We start from the raw sequence: 26,373 nt of genomic DNA on the forward strand, positions 1-26,373 counted from the left end.
GTTACTTTTTTTGCTCTATTTTTCTAGGAAGATTCCACAGGCATCCCTCCTTCACTGTGAACTTCAAACAGTGACTCAATAAACTGGCCCCACAACCATAATTAGTAAGTGAAAAAAAAAAAGCCCTGGCTATGATCAATTGCCTGCCTATGCACAAAAAGTTTTTTATAATCTGCAAACAGTGAGCAGCAGGGATGGCATTATGCAGACAAAGTTACTGAGTACAACCACAAACAAAAGGTTCTACAAAGATGTTGCTTCACTAAAAAAGGCAGAAATTCACACAGTAGATACTAACTTCAACCACACCAAGCCTCAGCATTTTTAGGATCACAAACATGGATATCCAGAGTTCATGCTCTTATTCAGTCAATAGGACACACCCACTTATAGTAGTCTAGTTATTTTTATAGGGGGCACTAAGATAGCCTCTTTACCACTGAGTGGTGAGGATGAACTTAGTGCCACTGAGCCAAGGATGAATTACCATTCAAAGAGCAACCAAGTACTGATGGAGCAAACTTTTGAATTGAAACCTGTTGCAATAACCATAACAGCAAATGCAACAGAGCTCTCTATTTGGTTGCAGCAAGGATGGGGTTTGGTGCTAGCAACCTAACACCAAGCCCACAGTCTTCCTTGCTATTAAGCTTTGGGGTTGCAGCGGTTATCTGCTGCTGCAACCCACTTACTGGGCATAACCATACCATGTCCTCTGTCCATCATGTCAACAAGAGTGTCAACAGATGCTTGAACATTATTGACAGGGAACTGATGGAGATATCGCCTTGAATACATACTAGTCACCTCTGATCCCAAAAGTGTTTGTTTCAAAACTGGCTTGTATAAAGCTTAACAAAAATGGCACACCGCAGGGCATAGAATTTAGATAATACACAATACACAATGGGAAAATAAAAAGGGTAAAAAAAACAAGGGAAAAAATATACTAAATATAAAAGGCCACAGGGCATGGGAAACTCAGTTCCTTTTACCCCTATTCCGCTTGGAGGCAACTACCACCCATCCATCATCTGCTTCAGCAACCTTTGGGTTTGAGGCCCTTGGCTCCTCTACCGGCATCTCTGCTGGATTTAAATTTGGTGGGGGGGCTTCTGGTGCATCCACAATCATGTTTGATGAATTATCATTCCCCATGTTCTCATCATTGTCGTCGTCATCATCATCATCATCATCATTGTCCTCATTAACAGCCTGGCACATGATAGAAGAGATATGCAATCAGAAATAAGCCTAAAATTTGAACTTTCCTCTTACCCATGACTTTAGACCAGTCAAAGGGAAATTGAGGTTTTTCACCACAAATGTTTTCCCAACATTCTTGATACATCTAGAAAGAACCACCCCTTACCACCCCCCACCCCCCCCCCCCCCCCCCCCCCCCACACACACACACTCCCCACTCCTCCTAAGAACAAGAAGGAAAACCCAGAGAAATGGTTATAGAAAACTGCCACTAGAATTGTCCTGGAGCAGCAGTGAGTCTAGCTCCTCATGAATATATATTTGGTAAAAAAAACCACTACGGGATAGGTCACACACAAAGGCTTAATTCCACATATAATAGAAATATTTTGATAATATTGCATAATATGATTGCAATAATAAATAACTAGCCTATCATATCAAAACATTCATTTCCTGATTTTATTTCCTCTAAAAAGTAAGTAGCTCAGGTGGTGTTTGTTTTTTTGGCTTTTTGCTGAAAGCAATTTGATTTTAGAATTTAGGTTGTTTGTTTTTTTAATTTTTAATGACTTATTACTAAATTTTTAAAATTTTTGGCTAAATGAAAAAAGCCAAAATATTTAGAAAAAACCAGTTTTTGAAACCTCCCCTCAAGCCCGACGCCCGACCTTAGCCCACCCATCCCCTCAAAGCTTTCTGCAACTAGCATCCTCAACCCTCACCTCATCCCCAAAGCGGTAATTTCCTCATTCTCCTCCTCCATCGCTCTCCATCCGAGACTACACAGTTGGAAAGACGCTTCACTTTCAATTGACATTGTTGATCTGATTGAAGGTAACCCTCAACCCAAATTTATTTTGGATTTTCGGATTTTAATAGAGCAGTCGAGTCTCATTTCCCAGTGCTTCTCTCTCTAAAACTCTCATTCTCTATTCTGGTTCACATATGCAAGTGCTCTGTTTAGGGTTTTTGAGTTCACGTGTTGCAGGTCCTAAGATAATTTTAGGATTTCTAGGCTCTGTTAGAGGAGCTGTGTGGGTGTTTCTTTTGTTTGAGTTCATTTTTAAGAAAAGATTTATAGGCTATTGATTTGGTTTGAGATTACAAAGAATGTGGGTATCGGGTCTTTGGGTTTTTTTGTCTCAACAAGACCAAATCAGGAGTATTCAATGGGTGGTTGGGAGTTTAATTTCTATCTTTTGCAACCCTTTTGAATTAGTTGTTCAGACTCTCTTACACCATTTCTCTGATTGGTATGTGGATGCTTTGTTTGCTGAATTTTACTTGGGTTCTGTTTATGCATCCTGTCCTTGTGATCGACTTCTGAATTTTTGGCTTTGGTCCATGGGTATCCATCCTTTTAAACTCTCTAATGATCTGGCTGCAGTGAGACTGTAGACTCTTATAGCATGTGCCTATATTTTCATATATAATCTATGGAATGTTTCTTGGATTCTGTTAGATGGGTTTAACGAACAGGGTTATAAGCTGCCCTGTTTATGGGTATGGTTTCTATTCCATCTTTGTAAAGTTCACAGTGATGCACTGTTGTTGGATTTGTTTTGTTGCTTTTGTAGTCATCATCTAAGTGTAGATGTGTACATAGAGAGAAAAACCAAGGCTGCTTGGCAGTTAATATGCCACACAATTAGTGGATCCTTCTAGGAGATTGCTTTCTCATAGATCAGAATGAATTTTGAGGTTTTAAATTCAAGATTCTCTAAGCTTCGACTTTTCTCAATAATGGCCTCATCAAGATCAAAAGGCTTGTTTGTGACTGCAAGTACCATCACTCTCTCTATTTCCTATGTGCCCAATCCAACTAGATTCTCCATAAGTTCTTGTTTCAGGTTAAGTAATCTGCTATCAGCCCATTTCAGAAGAAGAGAGAACAAGAATATTGAATATATAAATCATAAGGTGATTCAGAGGTAAACATAATGTAACATTCTTGTTGCTGAAAGTGGCAACTCCAATACTTTCAATGATGATAAGTGACAAATATGATTAGGGATTTGGTGGAGCTTTAAACACTCTTGAAGTAGGAGAGTTTGAAGACCATTTAGATGTGTAATTGATGATGGTAAGTCCATTATAGTTGTTCCACTCAAATCAAGCACCCTTAGCTCTCTCATATTGCCTTTGATTTCTGGAAATCTCTCTAGCTTTGAACAGCCATTGCAAGACAAAGTTTGAAGGTGTTTCCACTTGTAAATGCCTCTTGGAAGAAGCTCCAGGTTTACACATCCTGCTAGTCCAATATGACTTAATTTTGATATTGTTTCTCTAGATGTTGAATATGGTTAATTGACATTATATTTGAGACTTGGCACATTGAAGTTTGCACTTTAGGTTGTCCTCATCTGTTTGCTGAGTGAGAATCATATAGGTTCAATAATTTAGATGAGAGTGTAAGTGGCCAATAATTTGGTTCTCTGTGTTTGTCCATTTCTGAATAGGTTCTGCAGTTTGGTTTGGGGGCTTGAAGTAGATTCATGTTAATTTCATTAACAGTGCTATTTTTATGCATTGAAAAAAATGCCAGAAATCATCCAAAGTAAGCACATTTACACACTTGCTCATGTGAACTCTCACCTACTTCACTTTGCTGCTTCAGGAAATAATTATTTTTCTATTTGAACATTACTAGAATTTGATATTACTGTCAGTGGTTTGGATGTGAAGCATTATTTAGTATTAAGTTAAAAAAAAGTTCTATTTAGAATTAAGCCAAAAAAACAAACGCCACCTCAGTGTTTCTGCTAACTTTCCAAGGCCTTCACTAGTAACAACCGATCCATTGCTCCATTCCCAATAAGCTACCCTCATTCAGATGGTCTCAATGTTCTCTTTAACCAAGTATACCCTCCCAAACCCTGAAATACTACCAGAATCCTACCATTAAATTTTTGTCTCTAATCATTTAGCCTGAAGGTTTCATCTCATCTAGATGCCTCTACAATTCACTGATCACCACAGTAGCTGTAGTACAGATAAAATTACAAAACCCCATTCTGGCATCCACTCTATTCTTATTACCTATAACTCTAAGGGTGCAATTGACACATGAAAAGGAATGGAAATACAATCAAAATGGAGGTGAATCAAATTAGCTTATAGAAGAAAGGAATCAAAATTCTAGTGAGAGTGAGATTTGGTTTCCATGTTAATAATTTTTTATTTATTTCTATTCTCATCCTAAAAAATAATCCAAACAAATTAATGAATGGGAATGTAATTGATTTCTTTCCATTATTATTGTTTATTCCAGCATTCCAAACATGGCCTAACAGTAAAAAGAGAAATGGAGTCACAACCAGCTCCTTTCACCTTCAAAACAATGTTTAGTCAGGTTTGGTATCATTGCTGGAATTGCACTGATATTCTAATGGCTTTCCAATGGAAACAGAAGTATTGACTACAGGGGCAAGGAGGATTGAGGCGGTGAGAATTTCAGTTAAACGAACAAAGTGATTTAATTTTGTTGTTGTTTCATATCTGTTCTGTCACTGATTTTTAATTGTGTCAAAAACCATTTCACCTTCTGCTTCCCAACCAAACAGCAAAACAGAACTCTAGAAGATAATTAATATTTACATAATTTCCTAATTGAACAAAACTCTTATTCTAGAGAAAATTCTTATTTTTGAGAATGCATGATGACCTATCTCTCATTTGTTGCATGTGGATGCATGTGGATTATTCGATTGTTTTCTAGGATGTGGAGCTGAGCCATGTATAATAATGTTTCCGCGCATGATGATTTTGAGAATCAAGTTAGAGAAGAGCAACAGAGGTGCCTTCAGCTTTAGTTAACTTGTCAGGTGGAGAGACAGGTGTTGGGGGTCTGCAGATGTTGAGGCAGTCTTAGGCTGTAGAGTTGGCTCTCTTCCAAATATTTATTATCCTGTCACCTTTGGGCTCTCCTTTCCAGGCAAGGCAGTCCAGGATTGTTTGGTCACTTGTTGCCACCTTCTAGCCACATTTTCCCTACCATTCTCCTTCACAAGCTTTCTCTCTTTGGCAAATTTCCATCTCTAATGCCTTATTGAACAATTCCAATTTCTTAATATCCAAACACCCATCACTCAAAGGTAACACACCTCTTCCACCCCACCAAGGGAAATGTGGCAAGAAGGTGGGTGAATGGTGTCCAAGAGAATGTCAGATCCAATGTGGGGCTTGGGAAAGAATCAAAATGAATATGAAATTTTGTCAAGTACATGCATTTTGTAGTGTGTAACGCAGAAGGAATTCTTTTATGGCCAGATAGGTGGTGTGGGAGCAAGCTCTAGGGCATATACCTTGGTTGCAGTGTATTCGGGTGGGGATGGAGAAGGAAGGAGTTTTCTTGACCTGCATGGTTTTGCTGAGAGCAAGAAGTCATTGGTTGCATAGCACTTGGTGGGAATGGAGAAGGAAGGAGTGGAACTCCAAGTCTTACTAGGGAGTTTCAGAATTGGTAAGTTGATTACCCTGACCAGAAAATGATGTGTGATAAGTAGGCTCATTCAACTTTTCTAAAATTTCTCCAAGTAGTGTCATTTGATTAGTCTCAAAGTATTCAACATGTGCTCGCAATTCAATGTTTCATCTCATCTATTATGCCCCTGCAATCTCAAATCATCATATACAGTAACTGTCAGACTGAACCCATTCCCTTTATTCAGAGATTACTTATCCCTCTTATCAGTGAGAAGGAAAAATGGATTCAAACCATAGCTCCTCCCATTCTCATAGATGTCTTAAGTCAGGTTTGGCGCTTTTTGATGGAATTGCACCAGGCATTCTTCTAATGGCTTTTCCAAAGGAACAGAGGGATTCTGAAAACAGCTGAGAGAGATAGAGAAGGCAAAAATATCAATGAAAAGAAGACACAGTGAGAATTTAATCTTTAGTGATTTCATGTCTGTCCTCTGAAATGCTTGTAAAATTCTTGAATTAGTAATTGAGTCAAAATTCATTTCTCCTGCTTCTCAACCAGGCAGCAAAAACAGAACTCTGAAAATATAAGTGTATCTACAGGATTTTTTTAACTTAAAAAAATTCTACTCTAGAGAATGCATGGCGACTCTCACTTGTTATATGCAGATGATTTGAGTTTTTTTTTCTCAAACTATTAATTTTGAGATTGATCTTAGAGAGGATGATGCAAATGATTCCCTTCTAAAACATCTTTTTTTTTCTTTGCTTCTTGACAGATTTCCCATCATGCAATGAACTCAATCCCATAAAACAGAAAATAAACAAGAATAACAAAATCATGAGACACAGGAACAACAAAGATATAGGGCATTATCCTCAGTAGAGAAGAATATCATTCTCATGGACGGAGCAAGAAGTTGTTTAGGCTAGTACTTATAACTAAAATTACCTGTCTAATATGATGAACAGCTGGCCGGGAACCGGCTTCCCTTAGTTTTTCAATTGACTGATAATTACCTTCCAAACATTCTTCATGCATAGTCATTAATTTTTCAGCTACCTGCTTCAAGTTATATAAAATGCACACATTGGTAAGAAATGCATCCCTGATTTCTGAACTAAATACAAGCCAAAGAAAAGCATAAGAATTAGATATGGCACAAAGAGTAGACACAACAAGATAAAAGCACTCAAGAAATCTTTTTCAAATTGTTCACAATCTAAATATAGTGAAGGGTAAGAATCAAAGTTCCTCTTATAGAAGGTAGTATAAGTAGTCATACTTGTTCCCAACTTGTAAAAATAATGCAAAAAATTGCAGAACACTAGAGCTTTGGTCCTTTGAGGCATGTGGATGACAGGCAGTTTAAGCAGTCCAAAATTTGTTTCATCTTTAGCATGACATGCAAATCACAAAGAATTACAGTCCCACAAAATTTTAGGGTGGATAAACTGAGATGACAAATTAGAAATGCAAACACTAAAGTTTGCAAAATTTGGATAAGATACAGGGGAACTAACCAAGAATGTTAAAGAGATATTATCAAGTACCCATCCATCCAGTTTTGTCATCTTGATTCATTTAATGTTAGATGCAAAACAATAGCAAGACGATGTGAACAGAAAAGTTAGTACATGCTGGATGAAGTAGGGGTCTGAATTGTTGCATAATGAATATGCTGATATATATCAATCAATTGAATAAAAAATTTATACTACAGCTATAAAATAAGCCATATTTCTACAGTAAAATGCTGGGTAATCAATAACAAAGCTGTTGAAAGAGAACCTAGGCCCAAGGCACAACACTCCATCTATAGTACTTTGTTTGCCAAGGTGCACGCCTTACTGAAGAGGGAAGATGATATGACAGATGAAAAGAACTGGCTTCAAACTAGGGACAATCCAAACACTCAATAAGGCTCAAAGAAGATCATTGTGCTTCCAAATATCCATCAATACCACAATGACAAACAAATAAGCCTTTGAAGCAGTTATGTTATGGCAGCTCGTTATGGCTCTGTTTTGAATTAAATGGGTCATGCCCTCCACAGTAAGAGAGGCCCTTTTTGGGCTGGCATGGATCTTTCTGCAAGAAGAAGAAGAAAAAAACTTGGAAAGCTACTCTTTTGTATTTATTTTGGATCAAGTTATCAAGTAATCCCTCATGTATATTTTTTGGGGGTTGGTTAGAGTTACAGAGTTAATAGCTCTTTGTCCATGTTAGACTTCATCAACTCCCTGAGCTGTAGGTACAGGCAGGGAAATCATTTTTTGTTCATCCCTCAACTTTGGTTGGCCTTCTCACGCCTTTGTATACAACATGTATATTTTGAGCGTCCTTTTGTTACATAGTTTTAATATATTTTATCTTTGCCTATAAAAAAAGGTTTGTTTATGATTTTCTCTTTCTTTTCCCTTTTTGTAATTTTACAAAAATAAAGAAAAAATGCTACTGAAGAAGAAATTTTTTTCATTAGAGTAACATGTTAGCATCTGAGAACTAAATGCTCTACTAGCGAATTGTGAAATGCCTACTGCAAGAATGACAAAGAATTAAAGCTGCAATGGTGAGTTTACAAAATAAATGTGTTATGAAGATGTTGCTTTTGCAAATACCAGAAATGCAAATGAGAAAAATCATAAAATAATTGCTAAACTTATACTATAAGTTATTTCAACTGGCTAATAGTTGGGTTTCTGAAACCCAATATATCCTTCCATGTATCACAATCTTCCTTTTGATGAAATTAAATATCACCATTTCCACTTAATAAAAGATGATTCCTAGGGTTTAAAAGATCACACATCAAGAATATGATTGGCTTGCTCGCCCCATTGTGTAATTAACACATTTCTTTCTGATAATAAATTAAATAAATAAATAAAAATATGCATGGACTGTGTCCATTGAAGGCTACAGAGTAATGCAAAGCACTCATACCTCCTCAATGCTGCCGTCCTCAGTCATGGTGTTGAGCGAAAGCATAGCTTCATCAAGTATATTTTCCAAATCATCAATGTAAAGCGGCTCTGATGAAAATAGGAATTACCAAAAAAAGATCAAAAAAATGTATATCAGAATCAGAGACCAAAACATCACTTAGGTTCTTAGGTTCTGTTTTATTCAAAATTGTAACCCAAAATCACAATTCAATACGGAATTCACAAAATTGACATTATCTGTTCCAATTAAAACCAATTAAAAACATGGCTAAATTCGAAACCCACGATAGCAAGGTATTACTGATCTATATCACATGCTCCAATCAAGTATCAGTTCATATTTCACAAAAACCACATCAATTTCCAAATTGATGTACAAATTTGAAATATTTAATCATAAAATCCAGTTAAATGGCCATTAGAAATTTACAGTTCGATCAAGCGTCAATTCGGAGCATATATATATATATATCAAATCATTAATTCGACTAATCAGAAGCCGAATACTTCAAAAAATCAAATAAAATGAAGTGCAAGAATTCGGAAATGAAATGAATGTTGAAAAGTTACCCCTGGAGTGTGTGAACCAGGAGAAGATGTCGAGGGCGAGTTGGTCGGCAAGCTGGCTAGACTGACGACCACCCCACTCGTTATGGACGGCCATCTGGAGAGCAGACCACTGCGACAGAAGCATTACTATGCCTTGTTGCAGATGATGAGTTGCCTCCTCTGACAGCTGTGGCGCTACGCCTCCACTATCCATGGCAAAACCCTAACCTAGTTCTCCCTCTGCAAAATCCTTACTTCCTCTCTTTCCCTGTGATAATATTTTTATTTTGGAGGTCAAAATAGTAATTTTTTCACTATTAAAGTATTAATATTAATATTTTTAAAAATAAAATTTTTCTTACATTATATAAATATGAATATCCCTTTAATTATAAACACATTTTAAAATTTTAAGAAATCATCAAAATAGACAAATCTATATAATTGGGTACAAGGATGAAAGTTTCCATTTTTTTCGCCGAAATTTCGGGTTTCGGTGGTCGGCGTTACGAAAGAGGGGGGCGAAATGTCGATGGGAGAAATTTCGCCAAATTTCGGTTAAAATCGGCGAAAAAATCGGCGAAATCTTCAAAAAATAGCCGGACACTGCAATTTATCGGCGAATTTTCGGTTTGTATAGCCGATTTTTTTCCGATTTTTCTGAAAATTTCCCGATATTTCCTACCAGTCCAGCCCGCGCACAGGTGACAAAATCTGATCATGATTTGCAGGCAAAGGTTGTGTTTTTTAGCCTGGCTCAAAAATCGTGGATTTAGGGTTCGTGAAATTTAAATCCAATGGCACAACAGCAAAGAGACCCTTAAAACAGATCCAGAAAACACAGGGAGTAAAAGAAAAGCAATTTTTTTGGTTTTCTTTGGGGGTTTTGAATGGATTTTCTCGGAAATCAAACGAGAATGAATTTTCCCGGAAATCGAATGGGGGATGGATTTTCTTGGGAATCAAACGAGGGTTGCAAAAAAAAATAATATCAACGTGATTAGATTAGTACCTGCGAGGATTGAGAGTGGCAGAGGAAAATAGGTCTTTTTTAGGAATTCTCTCGGCAGAGGGCAACTTCAGAAAAGGGGAATTCTCTCGGCTGGAGGGCAAGTTCAGAAGTGGGTGGCCCTTTTAATTTTTAGATTTAGTAGAGGTAAAAAAAAAAACAAATCATCAGAACAATTTTCCTCTATCCATATAAATAATTATAAATTATCGAATTTTATTTTGATTATTAAATAAATTAATATTAATAAAAAAAGTTGTTACTATATATTTTTAATAAAATTTTAAAAATTAAATCTCAAATAAAATATTTTATATAAATTAATTTAATTTTCATTTAAAATATAATAAAACATGTTTTAATAAAAGTATTTTAAAAATTTTTAAATAAATATTATCTTCAATTGGGTCCTCTTCATCTAACAATATAATGAAACTACATCGATCTCTTCCTTAGTATAAGGACTATTGTAATATCATATGTATTATATTTATAAATAAATTGTTTTTATTCAATAAAATCAAATATTTTTTAATTCAATTCTAACTTTATACACTTTCAAAATTCATATATATTATTTTTAAAATTCAAATATCGAATCTACCCATATATCTTTATTTACGATATTTTTCTTCTTAATTATATATATATATATGTCAATTACACTTACAAGATAACTTTAAAATGTGTATTTTTACTTATTTTATTATTTTTTGAAGTTTTTTCAAGCATTCCTATTAATTTTAAATAATTTTCACTCTATTGATATTTATAAAAAAAACATCCACCGATATTTCTCCGATATTTCCGATATATCCGTAAAATCGAAGTAACGATATATCCGTAAAAACCGATATTTCAATCCTTGATCATGAGAACAATTTTCCTCTCTCTATATAAATAATTATTAATTATCTAATGATTAAATCACTACTATGGATTAAAATTTGGTTTTTATCGATGATATTTTATGAATTAAAATTAATTTGATAAGATAAATTATTAATAATTTTAATTATTTAAATAAATTAATGTTAATAAAAGAAAGTTGTTACCACATATTTTTAATAAAATTTTAGAAATTAGATCTCAAATAAAATATTTTATTGATATTTCAATTTAGACCTAGTGCGATGGTCCAAAATTGAAACTGGATGTGATCCAATAGTCAAAATTGAACCTCAAGCTATGTGATAATATGTATAAATTATTGATATTTACTAAAATAAGTTTTTCATGAAACTTCATAATGGGTGTATAAGTACAACTGACATAATATAATTATGTTTAATATCGCAAATCATATTATATATATATATATATATATATATCAAATTCTTCACCAAAACAACTTTAAATTGTTTATTATACTTTTAATTACATTAATACGAGGTTTTTTACATTTTCATAAGTTTTTATCAATTTTTTGCTTATCAAAATTTTTTTCCAAAATATCTGTCAATATTTATTCGATATCCGATATATCCGTAAAATCAAGTTACCGATATATCCGTGATTACCGATATTTTCATCATTGATTGGGTACGGTTGTTACCTATTCTCAAATTTCACTTTTTTTTTTCTATAAATAATAATAAATAATATTTAATTTTATTAATTTAAAAAGTTTTTTAATAGTACTTTTATTATAAATATTTAAAAAAAATCAAGTTTAAATATAAAAAATAATAATATTTTTTATTATATATTATATAATAAAAAAATTAATGGATTACTACTCCCATAATTTTATTTATTTATTTTTTTAATTGTTAGGTTTCTGAATATAATTTTAAGGATAGGGCTGGTAATTATACACCACGTGTCAAAACATGTCCAATTTATATGCGGCCACGTTTCACCCCCCACAAACATACGTGTCCAAACGTCCAGCCCTTCCATGCACGTATAACAATACACTGACAACCAGAGGAACTCAATTCGACAACATCTCAAAAAAATGAGCCAACAGCAACCACAGAGGCCTCAGGACCAGCAGCAACCGATCAAGTACGGGGACGTTTTTAACGTTCAGGGCGACCTGGGGATGAAGCCGGTGGCGCCGGCCGACGCCTCCATGATGCAGGCTGCTGAGACTGTTGTGCTGGGCAAGACTGGGAAAGGGGCTGCTGCGTCAACTATGCAGTCGGCGGCAGCCAAGAATGAGAGGGCTGGTTTTGTGGGTCACAACCAAGGTACTGATGTTGCAGGAGATCAAGGCGTGGCCATTGCTGAGATTCAACTTCCTGGGAGACGTACCATCACCGAATCCATTGGGGATCAGGTTCTTAATCTGTTTATAACGAATATGTTAGATCGAGATTCGTAAATTATCTTCTGGATGGATTCATTATTTAAATACTTCTTGGTTGTTGGATAGGTTGTTGGGGAATACAGTGCAGCAGCTCCGCTGACACCGCCGTCCGCGGCGGGAGGGAGAGTGGGTGCAATCACAATAGGAGAAGCACTGGAAGCGGCAGCTCTGGCTGCCGGAGGGAAGCCGGTGGAATGGAGCGACGCAGCGGCTGTACAAGCAGCGGAAGTAAGAGCAGCAGGTCGCACCACCACAGCACCCGGTGGTGTTGGTGCCGCAGCTCAGTCGGCGGCGACTCTCAACGCTCGAACTAGTCGAAACGAAGACAAGACAAAGCTGGCTGATGTTCTCACGGTACGTACATATATATAATTAGTAGTTTCCTGGTGAAGAGAAGATGGATTGATTTTGTTTTGGGTAATTGATTTGGAAGGATGCAAGCGAGAAGTTACCAAGAGATAAGGCGGCGACAAGAAGGGATGCGGAAGGGGTGGTGAGAGCAGAGGTGAGGAATGATCCGAATCTGACTACATATCCTGGAGGAGTGGCAGCTGCCGTGGCTGCTGCAGCTAGGCTGAACCAGTCCGATAACAAACGAGACTCTACCAATTAATGCACCAGCCGGACATTGGCAAAATTGGAGGAGATCAACCCATGTCACAGCATCTTATCATCTCCTCCAATCCTACTTCCGGTGGCTGTGTTTTATCTTATGCATATGTTTGGATGCCACTGTTTGATGATTTTCCTTTTGAATATTATCGTTTTGAGTTGAGTTTCACCAATTCTTCAATTTATTGTTTACCCACTTAGGACTATTTTAGGTTGCAAGAATATTTTGGGTTGTGAAAAAGATTTTTCTTGTATAAAATATTAAAAGAATAATATCAAAAATTATTTTTAAAAATTGTTTTTGAAATATTTTTTTTTAGTCTTTGCGCTGGTAACTATTTTAGAAAATAATTTCAAAAAATAGTTTTCTTAGTTTTTTATAATAAAAACCTGTTTAAAAACCCAAAACTTAAAATGTTTATAACCTATTTTTAAATATATTTTAAAAATAATTTTATATGTATAATTATTTTTTAAAACAATTAAAAAATAATTTAAAAAAATTCTCCAAAACATAAAAATAGTTTTGGGCTATTAAATGTGTTTTTTTATATTTTGTCAAACGGGTTCTTATTTTTTTTAAATAATTTTTAAAATCATTATTTTTCTATATAAGTGATTTTCAAAGGTTTTTATTTTATGTATAAATTATTATTATTTCATGATTTAAAAAAAACATTAATATAGGTTTTTAGAGGTTTTTATCTTATATATAAAATTTAAGTTATGACTATTATATGATTTTAAAAAAATTTTAAAATAAAAACAACACTAAATGTTTCAACATTTATTTTATTTTTTTTAAATAAGAATATTATTTTATAAATATAATATCTTCTAAAAATTGATTTATTTTAATTTGAAAGTATTATCAAATTTTTTTAAAATTATTATTTTTAAGATAAATTTTAAATTTTGTTTTATTTTATATAAAAGTTATTATTATTATTATTATTATTATTGATGTTACTATCATATAGCTGAATATTAATACATTTATTAATTATATAATTACAAATAAAAAATAAAAATAATAGCGATGAACAATAAAATAAGTACCATCGCCATTGATTTTGACCACTCCAACCCACTTGAGTGCATCCCAACAAGAAGTTTGAGAGTTTGTCCATGATATCACCATCCTTCAAACAACATAATCGCCCAAGACACTTGCAATCACATGCGAGAGAGGTTGTCCACAATACCACCATCCACGACAGTGACGAGACCATCATCCTTTTATTTTAGAATTTTTAATAAAAGTACAACTATTTTAAAAATATTATTTTAAAATTCAACACATTGAAAAATATTTTTCAATTTTACGAGAATTTGCATCACGTTGGATTCTGAAGATATCGACTTTTGATAAATAAAAATAAAAATTCAACTCAAATAAAAAATAAATAAAAAATCCTGACCTATTTCTCTCTTTCTCCCTTATCCATTTCCCTCGATTAGTTGTTTACAATGAGTTCAATGAGTGGAGTTCCAAACTCAAGGCATCGATATCAACTTGTAAGGAGGTGAAAGCACATATCTAGGACATTATCGACACCTTCGCCAATTATTGTAACATTTTTAGTGTTCTACTAGTTTATGATTCCGATCGCTACTCAACCTTTGAGAGCATCATGTGGTGGCTTGATGGGCGCAAAAGTGAGTGCTTTTTGTTTTATTTATTTATTTGTTTGTTTTAAGTATTTTGTTTTCTCATTGACGAAGCGTAGGAAAGTTGAAGAAATTGAACTTTCCCTTATAATTTTTTTAATAGTATTGACAGAAGTTCTAAAGGTTTGAATTGCTTGGATTTATTTGTTCTACTTTTGAAAAAAAAGTGGGAAAAATACTTTAGTGAGTTTATAATCCTTGGTAATTAACTTTCTTGCTAGAATGATTTAATTTTGATTATCAAAACCATTTCTTTTTATGGAAACTAGTAACCTGATCTATCTATTAGTCATTTATGGCTAACATATCAGCCCATAGTTTGAGGTCCCGTGCCACACTCTTAAGTTGATTTATGGCTAGAAGTTGCACTAATAGGGTATTTATGAATTCACAAAATGTTTGTAAAATTTTGAAGGCATTTACCCTAGATTTGCGAAATTTATTTTGTGCAAATATTGAACTAAGTTCAGGATTCAATGGAAATTAAAGGTCTATTTGATAATTGTTTTCAAAAATAATTCTAAAAAATAGTTTTTGAATTTTTTTTTAATTTAATTTTTATAAAATAAAAGTCTATTTAGAAGCATAAATTTTGTTAATATATTTAAATATATTTTATTTTTTTATATATATAGTATTTTATTTCTAATCATTTTATATGTTTATACAATAATTTATTAAAACAACTCTCATAAAACAAGTGAAAATAAGAGAAAAAAACTAAAAATGTTTTCTAAAAACACCATTTGTTCTTAAGAACAGAAAACAAAAAATGGATTTTTCTTATCAAACATGTTTTTTTTTGTATTTTTTGTTCTGAAAAATAAAAAAAAATGTTCTAAAAGATAGTTCTAAATAGATCATAACTATTTCCTATTTTGAATGGCATGAATCCCTTCACTAAGAAATGAAAGTATAATAATGAAAGTATAAAAACTACTGCTTTTAAAGTATAATAATTTACATCTTATTTAGGATGGAATGAATTTTAGGAACTTTCTTTTACATAGAATAACAAATTGGGTTGGAATTCCCGTATGGGTTTTTGCTACCATCCCTTACCATGATGAATGAAACATTCAAGGGACATCTATTTGTGACACTCACACAACAATGAAGTTATTCGTATATATCATCGTGGGTGAGTACATGTCAGTCCCAGAAAAGCCAAAAATGGAACATACATATCATCGATGTCTATAATGGAAGAGGAAGACTCCTTTGTACGACATAGATTAAGGATGTTATTATATATGGGTTGTATTTTGGATATTATTATTATTTTCTATGTTGTTATTTTGGACAAATAGTCATTATATATATATCTATTACTTGTTATATTTTGAATTTAGTAATTGTTGGTTAACATAAGTTCCATAGTATTGCTACTATTTTGGATTTATTTTGGAAGGTGTCGATTCAATTGACATTTAATTGACTCATCATTTAATTGACTTATTTTGATTAATATTGGTTTACAAAGCCAAAATATTAATTATGATGTATGCATGTAATAAAATTTAAAATTCTCTCTTAAAATCTTATAAAAAAGAAAATAAAAATTATTTTAAAATTATAAATTTTTTTATAAATAAATTATAAAAGAGCAAATAAAGATTATTTTAAAATTATTATTATTTTTTAAATAAAGTTGTTTTATGAATAAACAATTTTTATGTATAAGGATATCGTTTCTTAAAGTAACTTTTTACATGATACAAATTATTCGTAAAAAAATAATAGAATGATTAACTTTAATGAACAAATAAAATTAATGTTTAAGGAAGTTGTATTTCAAGTAGCACCCATTTAATGCAAAATTTTAAATAGCGACAAATTTCCAAAATTTTAAATTAAAGACCTATAGTTTTGATTTTTTGAGGACTTGAGAAATAATGAGTAAATAAATATAATACTTAGTGAATGTTTGGTAAACCTACTTAATAACTTAAAGTGACATAATAATTTAATTTTAGTCATTAAGTAAATTAAGTATATTTGATAAAATAACTTTATGATATGATTTAAAGTAAAAAAAACTTTAAATAATAAGTGAAAACAACTAATTTATTCATAAGTCTACATCTTTGGGGGTGTTTAATAAAACTTAATACTTATTAATTAATAATTTAAGTTGACTTTAAGTTAAATTATATTTAAGTTGTATGCTTAAACTGATTTAAAATAAGAATTAAGTAATAAATTTGTTTGATAAAATTATCATAAAGTTTATTTTTAATTATTAAATTGACATATTTATTCTCATAAATTATAATTAGGGTGAAGGAGATCGAATACTAATAGAGGTTGTAGAGTAACAAAAGAGATCGTTGAAGTAATTAGAAAAAATGAGAATAAAAATGTAGACTTAAGAATAAGTTAATTATTTTTACTTATTACTTAAAATTGTTTTTAACTTTAAGTTATAAAGCTATTTTACTAAACTTATGGGGTGTTTGGTAAAACTTAATACTTATTAGTTAGTAACTTAAGTTGAATTATACTTAAGTTATTGACTTAAAACGTGTTATCAGATTCTTATTTTAAGTATTATGGTTGTGTAATAAAAATAACTTAAAATTTATTTAAATAATCAAATTGACATATTTATTCTCATAAATTATAATTAAGACAAAGGATGTTGAGTAACAATGAAGGTTGTAGGGTAGCAAAATAAATCATAGATGTAATTAAAACAAATGATGATAAAAATGTGAACTTAAGAATAAGTTAATTGTTTTTACTTATTACTTAAAGTTGTTTTTGACTCTAAGTCATACTATTAAATTATTTTATCAAACATACTTAATTTACTTAATGACTTAAATTAAATTATTAAGTCACTTTAAGTTATTAAGTTAGTTTTCCAAATACTTACTACTTAATTTACTTAAAGACTTAAATTAAGTTACTTTAAATTGGTTTACTAAACACCCACTTCATTTTATATTTTTACTTACCCTAAATACTTTCATGATCTCCTTTATTATTTCACAACCTTCATCGTTACTCAACCTCATTTTCCCTAATTATAATTTATGAGGATAAATTTATTATTTTGATGGTTTAGAATAAGTTTTAAGTTTATTTTATCAAATAATCTTAATATTTAGAGTAAAAATTAAGTAATATATTTTAATTCAATAATTTAAGTATAATTTAATATAAATTAATTTAATTCATTAAGTAATTATGGTAAAGCCCTTTCAATTATTGTTTTGATAAAGTGAAACCTTTTTCTTTATTAAAATAATGTGAATTAGACCTTGAAGAAGAACATATTTTCTTGAATCCGCTGAACAAGAAAAAATAATAATAAAATAATCATAGTTGTTGATATAATAATATGGACTTCAATATCAATAAGAATTTTATAGGTAAAAATTATGGTCTGTTTGGCCATTTTTTTGTAGAATAGTTTTTTTTGTTTTCTAAAACAAGAAAAACAACAAAAACACGTTTAATAATTAAAAATTATTTTATATTTTTTAATTATTTTATATTATTTTTTTAAGATTATTTTAAAAAATAATTATATAAGTACGTATAATTAAAAATAAAGTACCCAATATAAAAATTATTTTAAAAATATATTTAAAAATAAATTAAAAACATTTTAATAATTTTTATTTCATAAAATATAAAAAAATATTTTTTAAAAACTATTTTTTAGAACTATTTTTTAAAATAATTATCAAATAAACCGTTATTAATACGTGTAGCACGTCTTGGTAAAAAAAATTAATATTTTTAAAAAATCATTATAGAATTCAAATTCCCATTTTTCGTAAATTTCACAATATCCCGAAAGTAGAATATCAATAAATTTATTTTTTTATTTTTTATTTTTTTAAATTCTTTCTTCATGCAAGTTGCAACCCATCATTTTCAGAGTATGCTACTGAATCAATTGTAATGCTTTGATTGGCTGATTCCCTCCCACACAGAAAAACACATATAAAAAATAATTTGAGTGGGAGAGAATGAAAATTGTTAATCCGATTCAACAAAAATCCATTATGAAATGCCACGATGTTGACAATTATGAAACTGACTGGCGAGAAATACCTCCATAAACGCCAAGGAACAACTGCACAGGAAGAACAACATTGGGGACCGTTCCATAATCATTTTTCTGAAAAACAATTCTCAGTCTTGTACTGCTTTCTGCTTGAGAAGTCTGCATAGTTTTTTCTTTGCAAGAATGGGTACTGGAAATCTCTCAATATTTGGTGTTAGTTCTACAATCTTGCATCCTGTTTGGTTCTTGATTTATAGTATTATCTCAAATAATAGCGATTTGCTAAGGTGGGTGCTTGAGATTTTCCATTTTTTGCTGTTAGTACCTGAAATTTATTTATTTCCAAATAATTATGGTGTTTGATTCTTAGCCTTTCCTGCTGATTCTGCTGGGGTTTTTATTTTTAATATTTTTTTTTTATATTTTTTATTCTTTGTCATATGATAGCTATTGTTAGTAATTCAATTATTTTATTTTAATCTTTTAATTGTTTTGAAAATTTGGATTTTTGAATTGTTTGTGAAGTTGGGTGTTTGAAATTTTAGCTGTACTTTCTTCAAAATCAGATTTTTCATACAGATTAGTCACGATACCTAGAAAATTTCAGTTCCTCCAGGGAGAATCTTTCTTCTCAATCGGATATTTAGTGTTCTTGTCTGTCATCCAATATACAAGCGGCATTTGTCCCTCTAGATTTACATGTACATCATGAAATTGTTTTCGAAGTATGAATCTGTTTTCTTCAGACTGTATTTGTTTATTCACCATATTTGTGATGAATATATTCCCTAGCATATGAAGAGCAATGTTTAAAAGGAGCCAGCCTCATTCAATTTTAATTATCTTTATTCATTTCCAAGGGATTGGGGATGTCCAAATTTCAAGAGAAAATCAATTTTTTCTTTTGCCTTTTTTCCCTGATGTGTGTCCACTTCTTTATCATCTTGTAGTGATTTGAAAAGGTAACATGGAAGAGAAGTGTGCAATTGCAAAAGATGTTACTGAAGTAAGTTGTCATTATTTAAAAGTTGCTATGGTTTTCATGTTTCCTTTTATTCTCAAATGTATCTTCCTTGCTTTTGCAATGTACAGCTAATAGGGAATACCCCAATGGTATATCTGAACAATGTAGTGGATGGTTGTGTAGCCCGTATTGCTGCTAAGCTAGAGGTGATGGAACCCTACTCAAGTGTTAAAGACAGGTCTTCGTTTTGGTTCCCTGGACTTAATTTTCTTGTATTAGTATTTCATAGATGACGTGTTGCGATGATGAAAATACTGTGTTTATTTGAGTATTTTATCTTTAAGTTCTCTGCACATTTCAAATCTTTGACATGCAGGATTGGGTATAGCATGATCAGTGATGCAGAAGAGAAGGGCCTGATTACCCCAGGGAAGGTTAGTAATTGAATTAATCCTTGTATCTGGAAATGTTTTGGTAAGTTTTTTTGGTACACTGTTATATGCCTTTTATGACTCCGTCAACTTCAAAAGTAACATTTTCTCAATGACTGGACCAAGCCAGTCAGTTGTGCGAATATTTCTTCACCATCTGACTTGATCTAGTACCATTCGAACCATCAAATCACAGGCCATCATTTTTGGGGTTCCTTATAACATCTGCCACTAAAAAGGAATGACTCCTTGCTTTTGGTGCATTCCTCGGTATTCTTTGCACATGAGTTAGCTTAGATGACTTCCCCATCCTCAGTTGGCAATAAATTCGTAGGTGATAATTATATACTTCTAGGTTCAAACAGGGCTATAGCATTCATGGATCTAGTGCACAGCTTCAATGATCAAATCAGGGTATTGTCTCCCAAGAGAAACCACTTTTCTTTTTTCTCTCTTGGGCAGTTTTCATTCCTATAGTTCAAATTATGGAGATTGATATTGCTCTTGGTTCTGAAATGTTTAAATGTTGGTGGATGTAGACTGTTCTTATTGAGGTTACCAGTGGCAATACTGGCATTGGGTTGGCATTCATTGCAGCAGCTAAGGGTTACAAACTTATCTTTGTCATGCCGAGTGTAGCGACTCTTGAGAAAAAAATGGTCCTCCTGGCTTTTGGAGCAGAGCTGCATCTCATAGATATGGCCAAAGGCGTTCAGGCGCTTTTTGATAAAGCTGACGAGATACTGCAAAACACACCCAATGGTTATTTTCTTAACCAATTTGAAAATCCTGCCAACCCAAAGGTATATTCTGGACCAGTATCAGTTAATGCAGATGAATGGTCAGAAAGACTTTCTGACAAATTTATTGCTGTTTGTGTAGATTCATTATGAGACCACAGGACCAGAGGTTTGGAAAGGCACAGGAGGAAAAGTTGATATCCTGGTTGCAGGAATAGGGACTGGGGGTACAATTACTGGTGCAGGGCAGTTCCTCAAGGAGAAAAACCCCGAGATTAAGGTTATCATGTCTCTGTGTGTGTGAGAGAGGGTGGAGACTGAGAGGAGCAAATGTTTTTCAGTTTTGATATTTTTGGTTGGTTTTCTTTTGTTCGCATTTAGGTTTATGGTGTAGAACCAGCTGAAAGTGCAGTTCTTAATGGAGGAAAGCCTGGTTAGTACAATGTCTCATACACCTTATTCACTTGGTTCTTGCCTTGGCACCATCACATTCTTTCATGTTTCTGGATATCTATCTTAATTTCAATTTTAATTTAATTTTATCTAAATTTTTTTGGATGGATGTTGCATTCAATACAAAGTTGCCAAGTCTCCTGCTTTTGAAAAATATCAGCCCTTAGTGGCACCAAGTACAATCTTATTATTTATTAGTAATCGGACATAATAACTAATTAAAAATAAGCTATCATAAGAAATAACTTTTTAAGACACTTGTTTCAAAGAAATATAAAACCTAAAATGATTTTAATTAAGTGAATATGTTGTTATCATGATGTTTTACTTGGAGGTGTCAAGTGATTTCACAAAGCTGATGTTACTAGTAAATTACAAGGAGAGTTTGAGAAAGTTCCAAGTTTTGCTGCATGTTTAAATGTTGTCATGGCTAGAATGCTTATTGTTGAGGCCCAACGATGCTATCAACAACAAACAAGAACTCAATTTTTACACATTCTTGTGTATGAATAGTAGGGGCTGGAAAATGAACAATGTACTTATCCGCTTGAGCTTATCTCTTTAAGTAGTTTGTTAAGTAAGTTAAATGGGCCAAGCTTACAATTAGGTGAAGTAGCATGGTGCTTGGTTTAATTAGCTACCCCCATCCCACCAAAAGAAAAAAGAAAAAAGCATCCAAGACTATATTAGTATAAATGTGGTTCAAAATGACTAGAATTGAGTAATTTTATGGTATATTTAGATCGTTATTGAACAGTTCATTTGCTATTTACCCTAGAAAAAACATGAATTTAATTTTTTTCTTTTATTTTCATTTTTTAGGGTGGGGGGCAGTGGGGGGAGGTGGTATGGGTGGTGCGAAGATTCTGAGTCTAGGATCTTCAATTAAAATGCATTAGTGATACTAAGGATCCTCACTCAGCTCACAAATAACCTTGAGCTTGGTCCAACTCAAGCTCAATCCCAACATTGAACAATGAGCAATACTTAACTGGATTTGGGTCATTATAAATCCCCATCCCAACCTCTCCACCAAAAGACAGAAAAAGAAAAAAAACAAAAAACAAAAAATAAAAAATAAAAAAAAAGAAAGAAAGAAAAGAAAAGAAAAGAAAAGAACTACCAACCCAATAGTCTATGCATCTGCTGGGACATGCTTTTGAGTGATCGTTCTTTGAGGTTCTCTATTTTGATGATTTTTTTGGTCAACTGTTTTGTTCTACCTGATTAGCAAAATTACCGTCATAAAATTTCCTTTTGATTGATTTCTCAAGTTTCTTGATCTTCCTGTCTCTTTGTATAATATAACATTTTATTAAAGAGAAAAAAAGAAAATTTCAAATTTCCTTCTTTCAATGCTACCGTTACTTTTTTACTGCAACTCAGCAGTGAAAATCATGATTCTGAATTTAGTTTCATGTTAGCCTTCTAGAAGATCGCTATTTTCAATTACTGACAATTTTGATATGGATGTATGTGTTGCATGTGATTGGTCTCAAAGGTTCACATCAGATCCAAGGAATTGGTGCGGGTATCATCCCTAAAATTTTGGATACTGAACTTCTTGATGAAGTTATTCAAGTAAGTCATATTATCTTTTTTCTCACACATTTTCTTTTAATCAAGGACTGGCATTGTCTGCTTGTGCTATAGTTCTACAAAGTAAGTTATAAAAACAACATTGTAATTGAAAATGTAAACCAAGGAAAACAGCTCTTGTATGCTAGTTGTTCATTATCACCGAATCCTACTATCAATATATGTTAGGGCATCTGCTGATTTCTTTTTCTTTTTTTTTTACTTTCATTTCCTTTTCATGGTTGCTTGACATTTGTGGTTTGAAATGTATACACATACCAGTTGTATAAGGAACAAAGTGCCCGCATGTTCATTCAAGCAAACAATGCCTTTTGAACAGGTTGAAGAAAGGTTGAACCTGCATTGTGCTAGAAAGCTTGTGGTTATGTGATAAATAGCATATGGGAAACAGTGAGGGGGATGAGAATGGAACCTGTACTGTGAACAAAATTGAACATGGGAAAAATTGATATGGGGAAAAAGTCGTAAGTTGAATAGTAGGCTTAAAGAGAAACCTAATGGGACTACGAGAGTGTGTAAAGGTAGCTATGAAATATTAAGAGGGCATATGGAGAACTTGAAATATGGAAGGGTTTTATCCATTGTAAAGATAACTTGTACTTATATGCTAAAGGTGGATGAGCTTGTGATCATCATGGAGAGTAACCTGAAATGGACAAAAGGAACTTTACCCTTTTTTCATGTCTTCCTGTGTAGTATGCACAAAAACAGAACTGTAACCTCTAGTTATGGCTTCCTGTAAACCAGGTCCAAAATATCGGGCTTGGCCATATGGATACACAGGAGAGATTAATATTACTAAACAATGTGAAGCAGGATTCTTCTACTTGCAGGGCATCTTATAAAGAGAAGTTCAAATTTGAGTGACAATAGCATACCAAAAGTATACACTGAATTTATTTGTGCTTGTTTAAGGACATGCAGATGAGACCATTATTTCAGTATGCTTGTTTGCATCTCCGCTTTGGCAGTATGCATGATTGAACTGCCAAAACAGGTGTGCATGGATGTCTGCTATTAACTGCTGATGTTTGTTGAACTTTTCAGATTTCAAGTGATGAGGCCATTGAAACTGCTAGGCTTCTTGCATTAAAAGAAGGTTTGCTGGTATGTCAACAATAGGGTCTCTTTCAATGAACTGTTGGCATCTTAAATACTCCATTTGATGGTACAGCATGTTGCTTTAAACCTGTGAGAAGTTTGCCTCTATTACATAATTTTCGGATTCTTTTTTGCAGGTAGGGATATCATCTGGTGCTGCTGCTGCTGCTGCAATAAAGCTAGCAAAGAGACCAGGAAATGCAGGCAAACTCATCACGGTGTGTAGTGGGCTTTACTATTTAGAGTACTATCAATATAGGATTTGATTTATTTTACCCTAATCTCCAGATTGGTATTTCTTCTGTTTTTGTCATTGCTCCACCCTAACTCAATTCATCCAAATATTTATGATTTTCTTTCCAATCTGACTCCATTAGCCTTTGTCATCTACTTTCGTTACTGTGCAGGTGATTTTCCCCAGCTTTGGAGAGCGTTATCTATCTTCAGTACTCTTTAATTCCATAAGGGTTGAGGCTGAAAACATGAAGTTTGATTGAGTTTTTACCTGGTCTGGGAGGAGCCTTGTTTCATTAGCCTTTTCCTTCATTTATCATTTGGTTTTAATTACACCAGAAATCTAATGATCTTTGTATTCCACTGTGGACTAGTCAAACGTTGAATTAATTTACTTGTAGTGATGAAGTTTCAGAATAATGAAATTCATAGCCCTTATCTTTCCAGAGCCTTTGCTATGGAGCATGCTTCAATACACCAGAGAACTAAATAATTCCGATCAGTAAGTTCTTTCTTATATAAAATGAGTGTAGTATTGTAGTTGAAAAAACAACCGTGTTTGGAGTTGAAATTTGATTTAGGATATGTGAGAAGACATCTTAAAGGGTGTTATGCTAGGGCTCAGCGTATCCTTCCAGACCTTAATTTTAGCATACCTCACTTTCCTTATAAATGAAATTTATTATGTAAAGGGTTCGTCATATTTCTTGTATTTCGCTAGTGCTTAGTACTTTTACCTATTTGATGTTATTTTGCAAGACTTCCAGTCCTCCTTACCATTTTTTTTTTGTTCAATGACTTCTTGGCTTCTTCTCAATAGATAAATAATCATTTTATTTTGGTATCACAAATAGTTTTCGAATGGATGATCATGATCATTTGATCCAAATGATGTTTAATTTCATTAATTAATGATACACATATATAGTGAATGAAAATTGTTGGTGTTGAACTTCTTTCAATTTATGATTTTGTTCTAATGAACTTTCCTAGTAATTGGGTTTGATTCAATAATTTTATCCTTTTCTTTTGATCTTCAGTGTGTATAATCTATAACCTATAGAATTAGGAGGAACACTGAGTCCATGTTTTCATTAAGAAGCATGACTATTATTTCTTTCTTCACAATATGTGCTACAAACATTGTGGTCAATTTTACCTCGATTTATATTTCCCCCTTTTGTTTTTATCATCTTCATTTTTTTAGGTACACTAGATTTGATTTATACTTCCCTTCATTTGAGATGAATTACATATGTTACATAAGAGAAATTGTTAATGGTGTTTCCTTCATTTGGAAGGGTTTCTTCATTGTCTTCACATTTCCGACATATATGCTAGAATTTTGTATGCATTTTGTTTTACTTATCGTTGTATCCTTACTAAAATGTTATTTTTGTATGCAGTCATGCACATTGGTGGAAGTTTTGCTTTATCAATATTCAACTTCTTGTATTGTATGCATTGGCATTAATCAGTTATGAAAAAAATTTAGTGAAGGAATTTCTGCTATTTGTTGAGTTTACATATGTTGTTTGAGTAAATCTTTAGTCTTTCCGAAATTTATGAAATATTACTTCAATGGTGAAATCTGTTACTACAAAAATTCATTAGACATGATCTAAAGAGGAAGAACTCATAATATAATTTGATAGGATGAATGGATTGGTTTGGCATATGGTCTTAGTCAAATATGTTTAAGAATGCATCATGAGGATAGTGTCAGAGTAGAGATCCCTGTGATTTGAATGCTTATTTTGCTCTGTTTTTTGTTGATTGGTTTTGGATTTTGAGAGCATCTAGTTTTTGATCCTTTGGTGGTTCTTTTGGGAAACCTGCTTTATTGGATTTGGGTACTTCAGATTTCTTATTGGCTCTACTTATGTTGATCGATTCTTGGTTTTATGAAAATTTTAGTTTTTGATCTGTTGGTGATTCTTTTAGCAAAGTTTCTTGATCAGAATGTTTTGCTTATGGGAATTTGAATTTTCTTAGCACTGCTATTCTTCATGTGCTTAATATTGGCTGATTGTTGATTTTGAGACACTTAAGTTTCTTATCGTTTGGGAGTTTGCTTTTGTTCCATATGCCTTAT

General features: G+C 32.6%; 3 protein-coding genes across 5 annotated transcripts; 2 read left to right on the plus strand and 1 right to left on the minus strand.

Annotated features, from left to right (window-relative positions):
* Positions 1 to 810: 810 nt before the first annotated feature.
* On the minus strand, positions 811 to 10,302 carry LOC100267566 (uncharacterized). The gene is made up of 5 exons (XM_002274796.5): positions 10,142 to 10,302; positions 9,151 to 9,397; positions 8,579 to 8,667; positions 6,584 to 6,694; positions 811 to 1,215 (listed from the first exon to the last, which is right to left on the minus strand). Exons 2-5 carry the CDS (start codon positions 9,341 to 9,343, stop codon positions 982 to 984), a joined length of 627 nt encoding a protein of 208 aa, XP_002274832.1. The 5' UTR covers positions 9,344 to 9,397; positions 10,142 to 10,302; the 3' UTR covers positions 811 to 981.
* Positions 10,303 to 11,974: 1,672 nt separating this feature from the next.
* On the plus strand, positions 11,975 to 13,231 carry LOC100854848 (late embryogenesis abundant protein D-34). The gene is made up of 3 exons (XM_003633616.4): positions 11,975 to 12,422; positions 12,519 to 12,806; positions 12,886 to 13,231. Exons 1-3 carry the CDS (start codon positions 12,099 to 12,101, stop codon positions 13,063 to 13,065), a joined length of 792 nt encoding a protein of 263 aa, XP_003633664.1. The 5' UTR covers positions 11,975 to 12,098; the 3' UTR covers positions 13,066 to 13,231.
* Positions 13,232 to 18,600: 5,369 nt separating this feature from the next.
* Positions 18,601 to 24,724, plus strand: LOC100854804 (cysteine synthase). 3 transcript variants are annotated; one of them, XM_003633614.3, is made up of 11 exons: positions 18,601 to 18,969; positions 19,707 to 19,762; positions 19,849 to 19,958; positions 20,097 to 20,154; positions 20,691 to 20,954; positions 21,034 to 21,171; positions 21,273 to 21,324; positions 22,846 to 22,925; positions 23,991 to 24,050; positions 24,182 to 24,262; positions 24,452 to 24,724. In XM_003633614.3, the coding sequence occupies exons 2-11, from the start codon at positions 19,724 to 19,726 to the stop codon at positions 24,539 to 24,541; spliced, it is 972 nt and encodes a 323-aa protein (XP_003633662.1). In that variant the 5' UTR covers positions 18,601 to 18,969; positions 19,707 to 19,723; the 3' UTR covers positions 24,542 to 24,724. The 3 variants fall into 3 exon arrangements, with proteins under 3 accessions (XP_003633662.1, XP_003633663.1, XP_010659942.1); XM_003633615.3 differs by having other exon boundaries at positions 18,601 to 18,943; XM_010661640.3 differs by having other exon boundaries at positions 18,709 to 19,043.
* The last annotated feature ends 1,649 nt before the right edge of the window (positions 24,725 to 26,373 follow it).

Source organism: Vitis vinifera, chromosome 14 (assembly GCF_030704535.1).
Source record: "Vitis vinifera cultivar Pinot Noir 40024 chromosome 14, ASM3070453v1".
NCBI lineage: Eukaryota > Viridiplantae > Streptophyta > Magnoliopsida > Vitales > Vitaceae > Vitis > Vitis vinifera.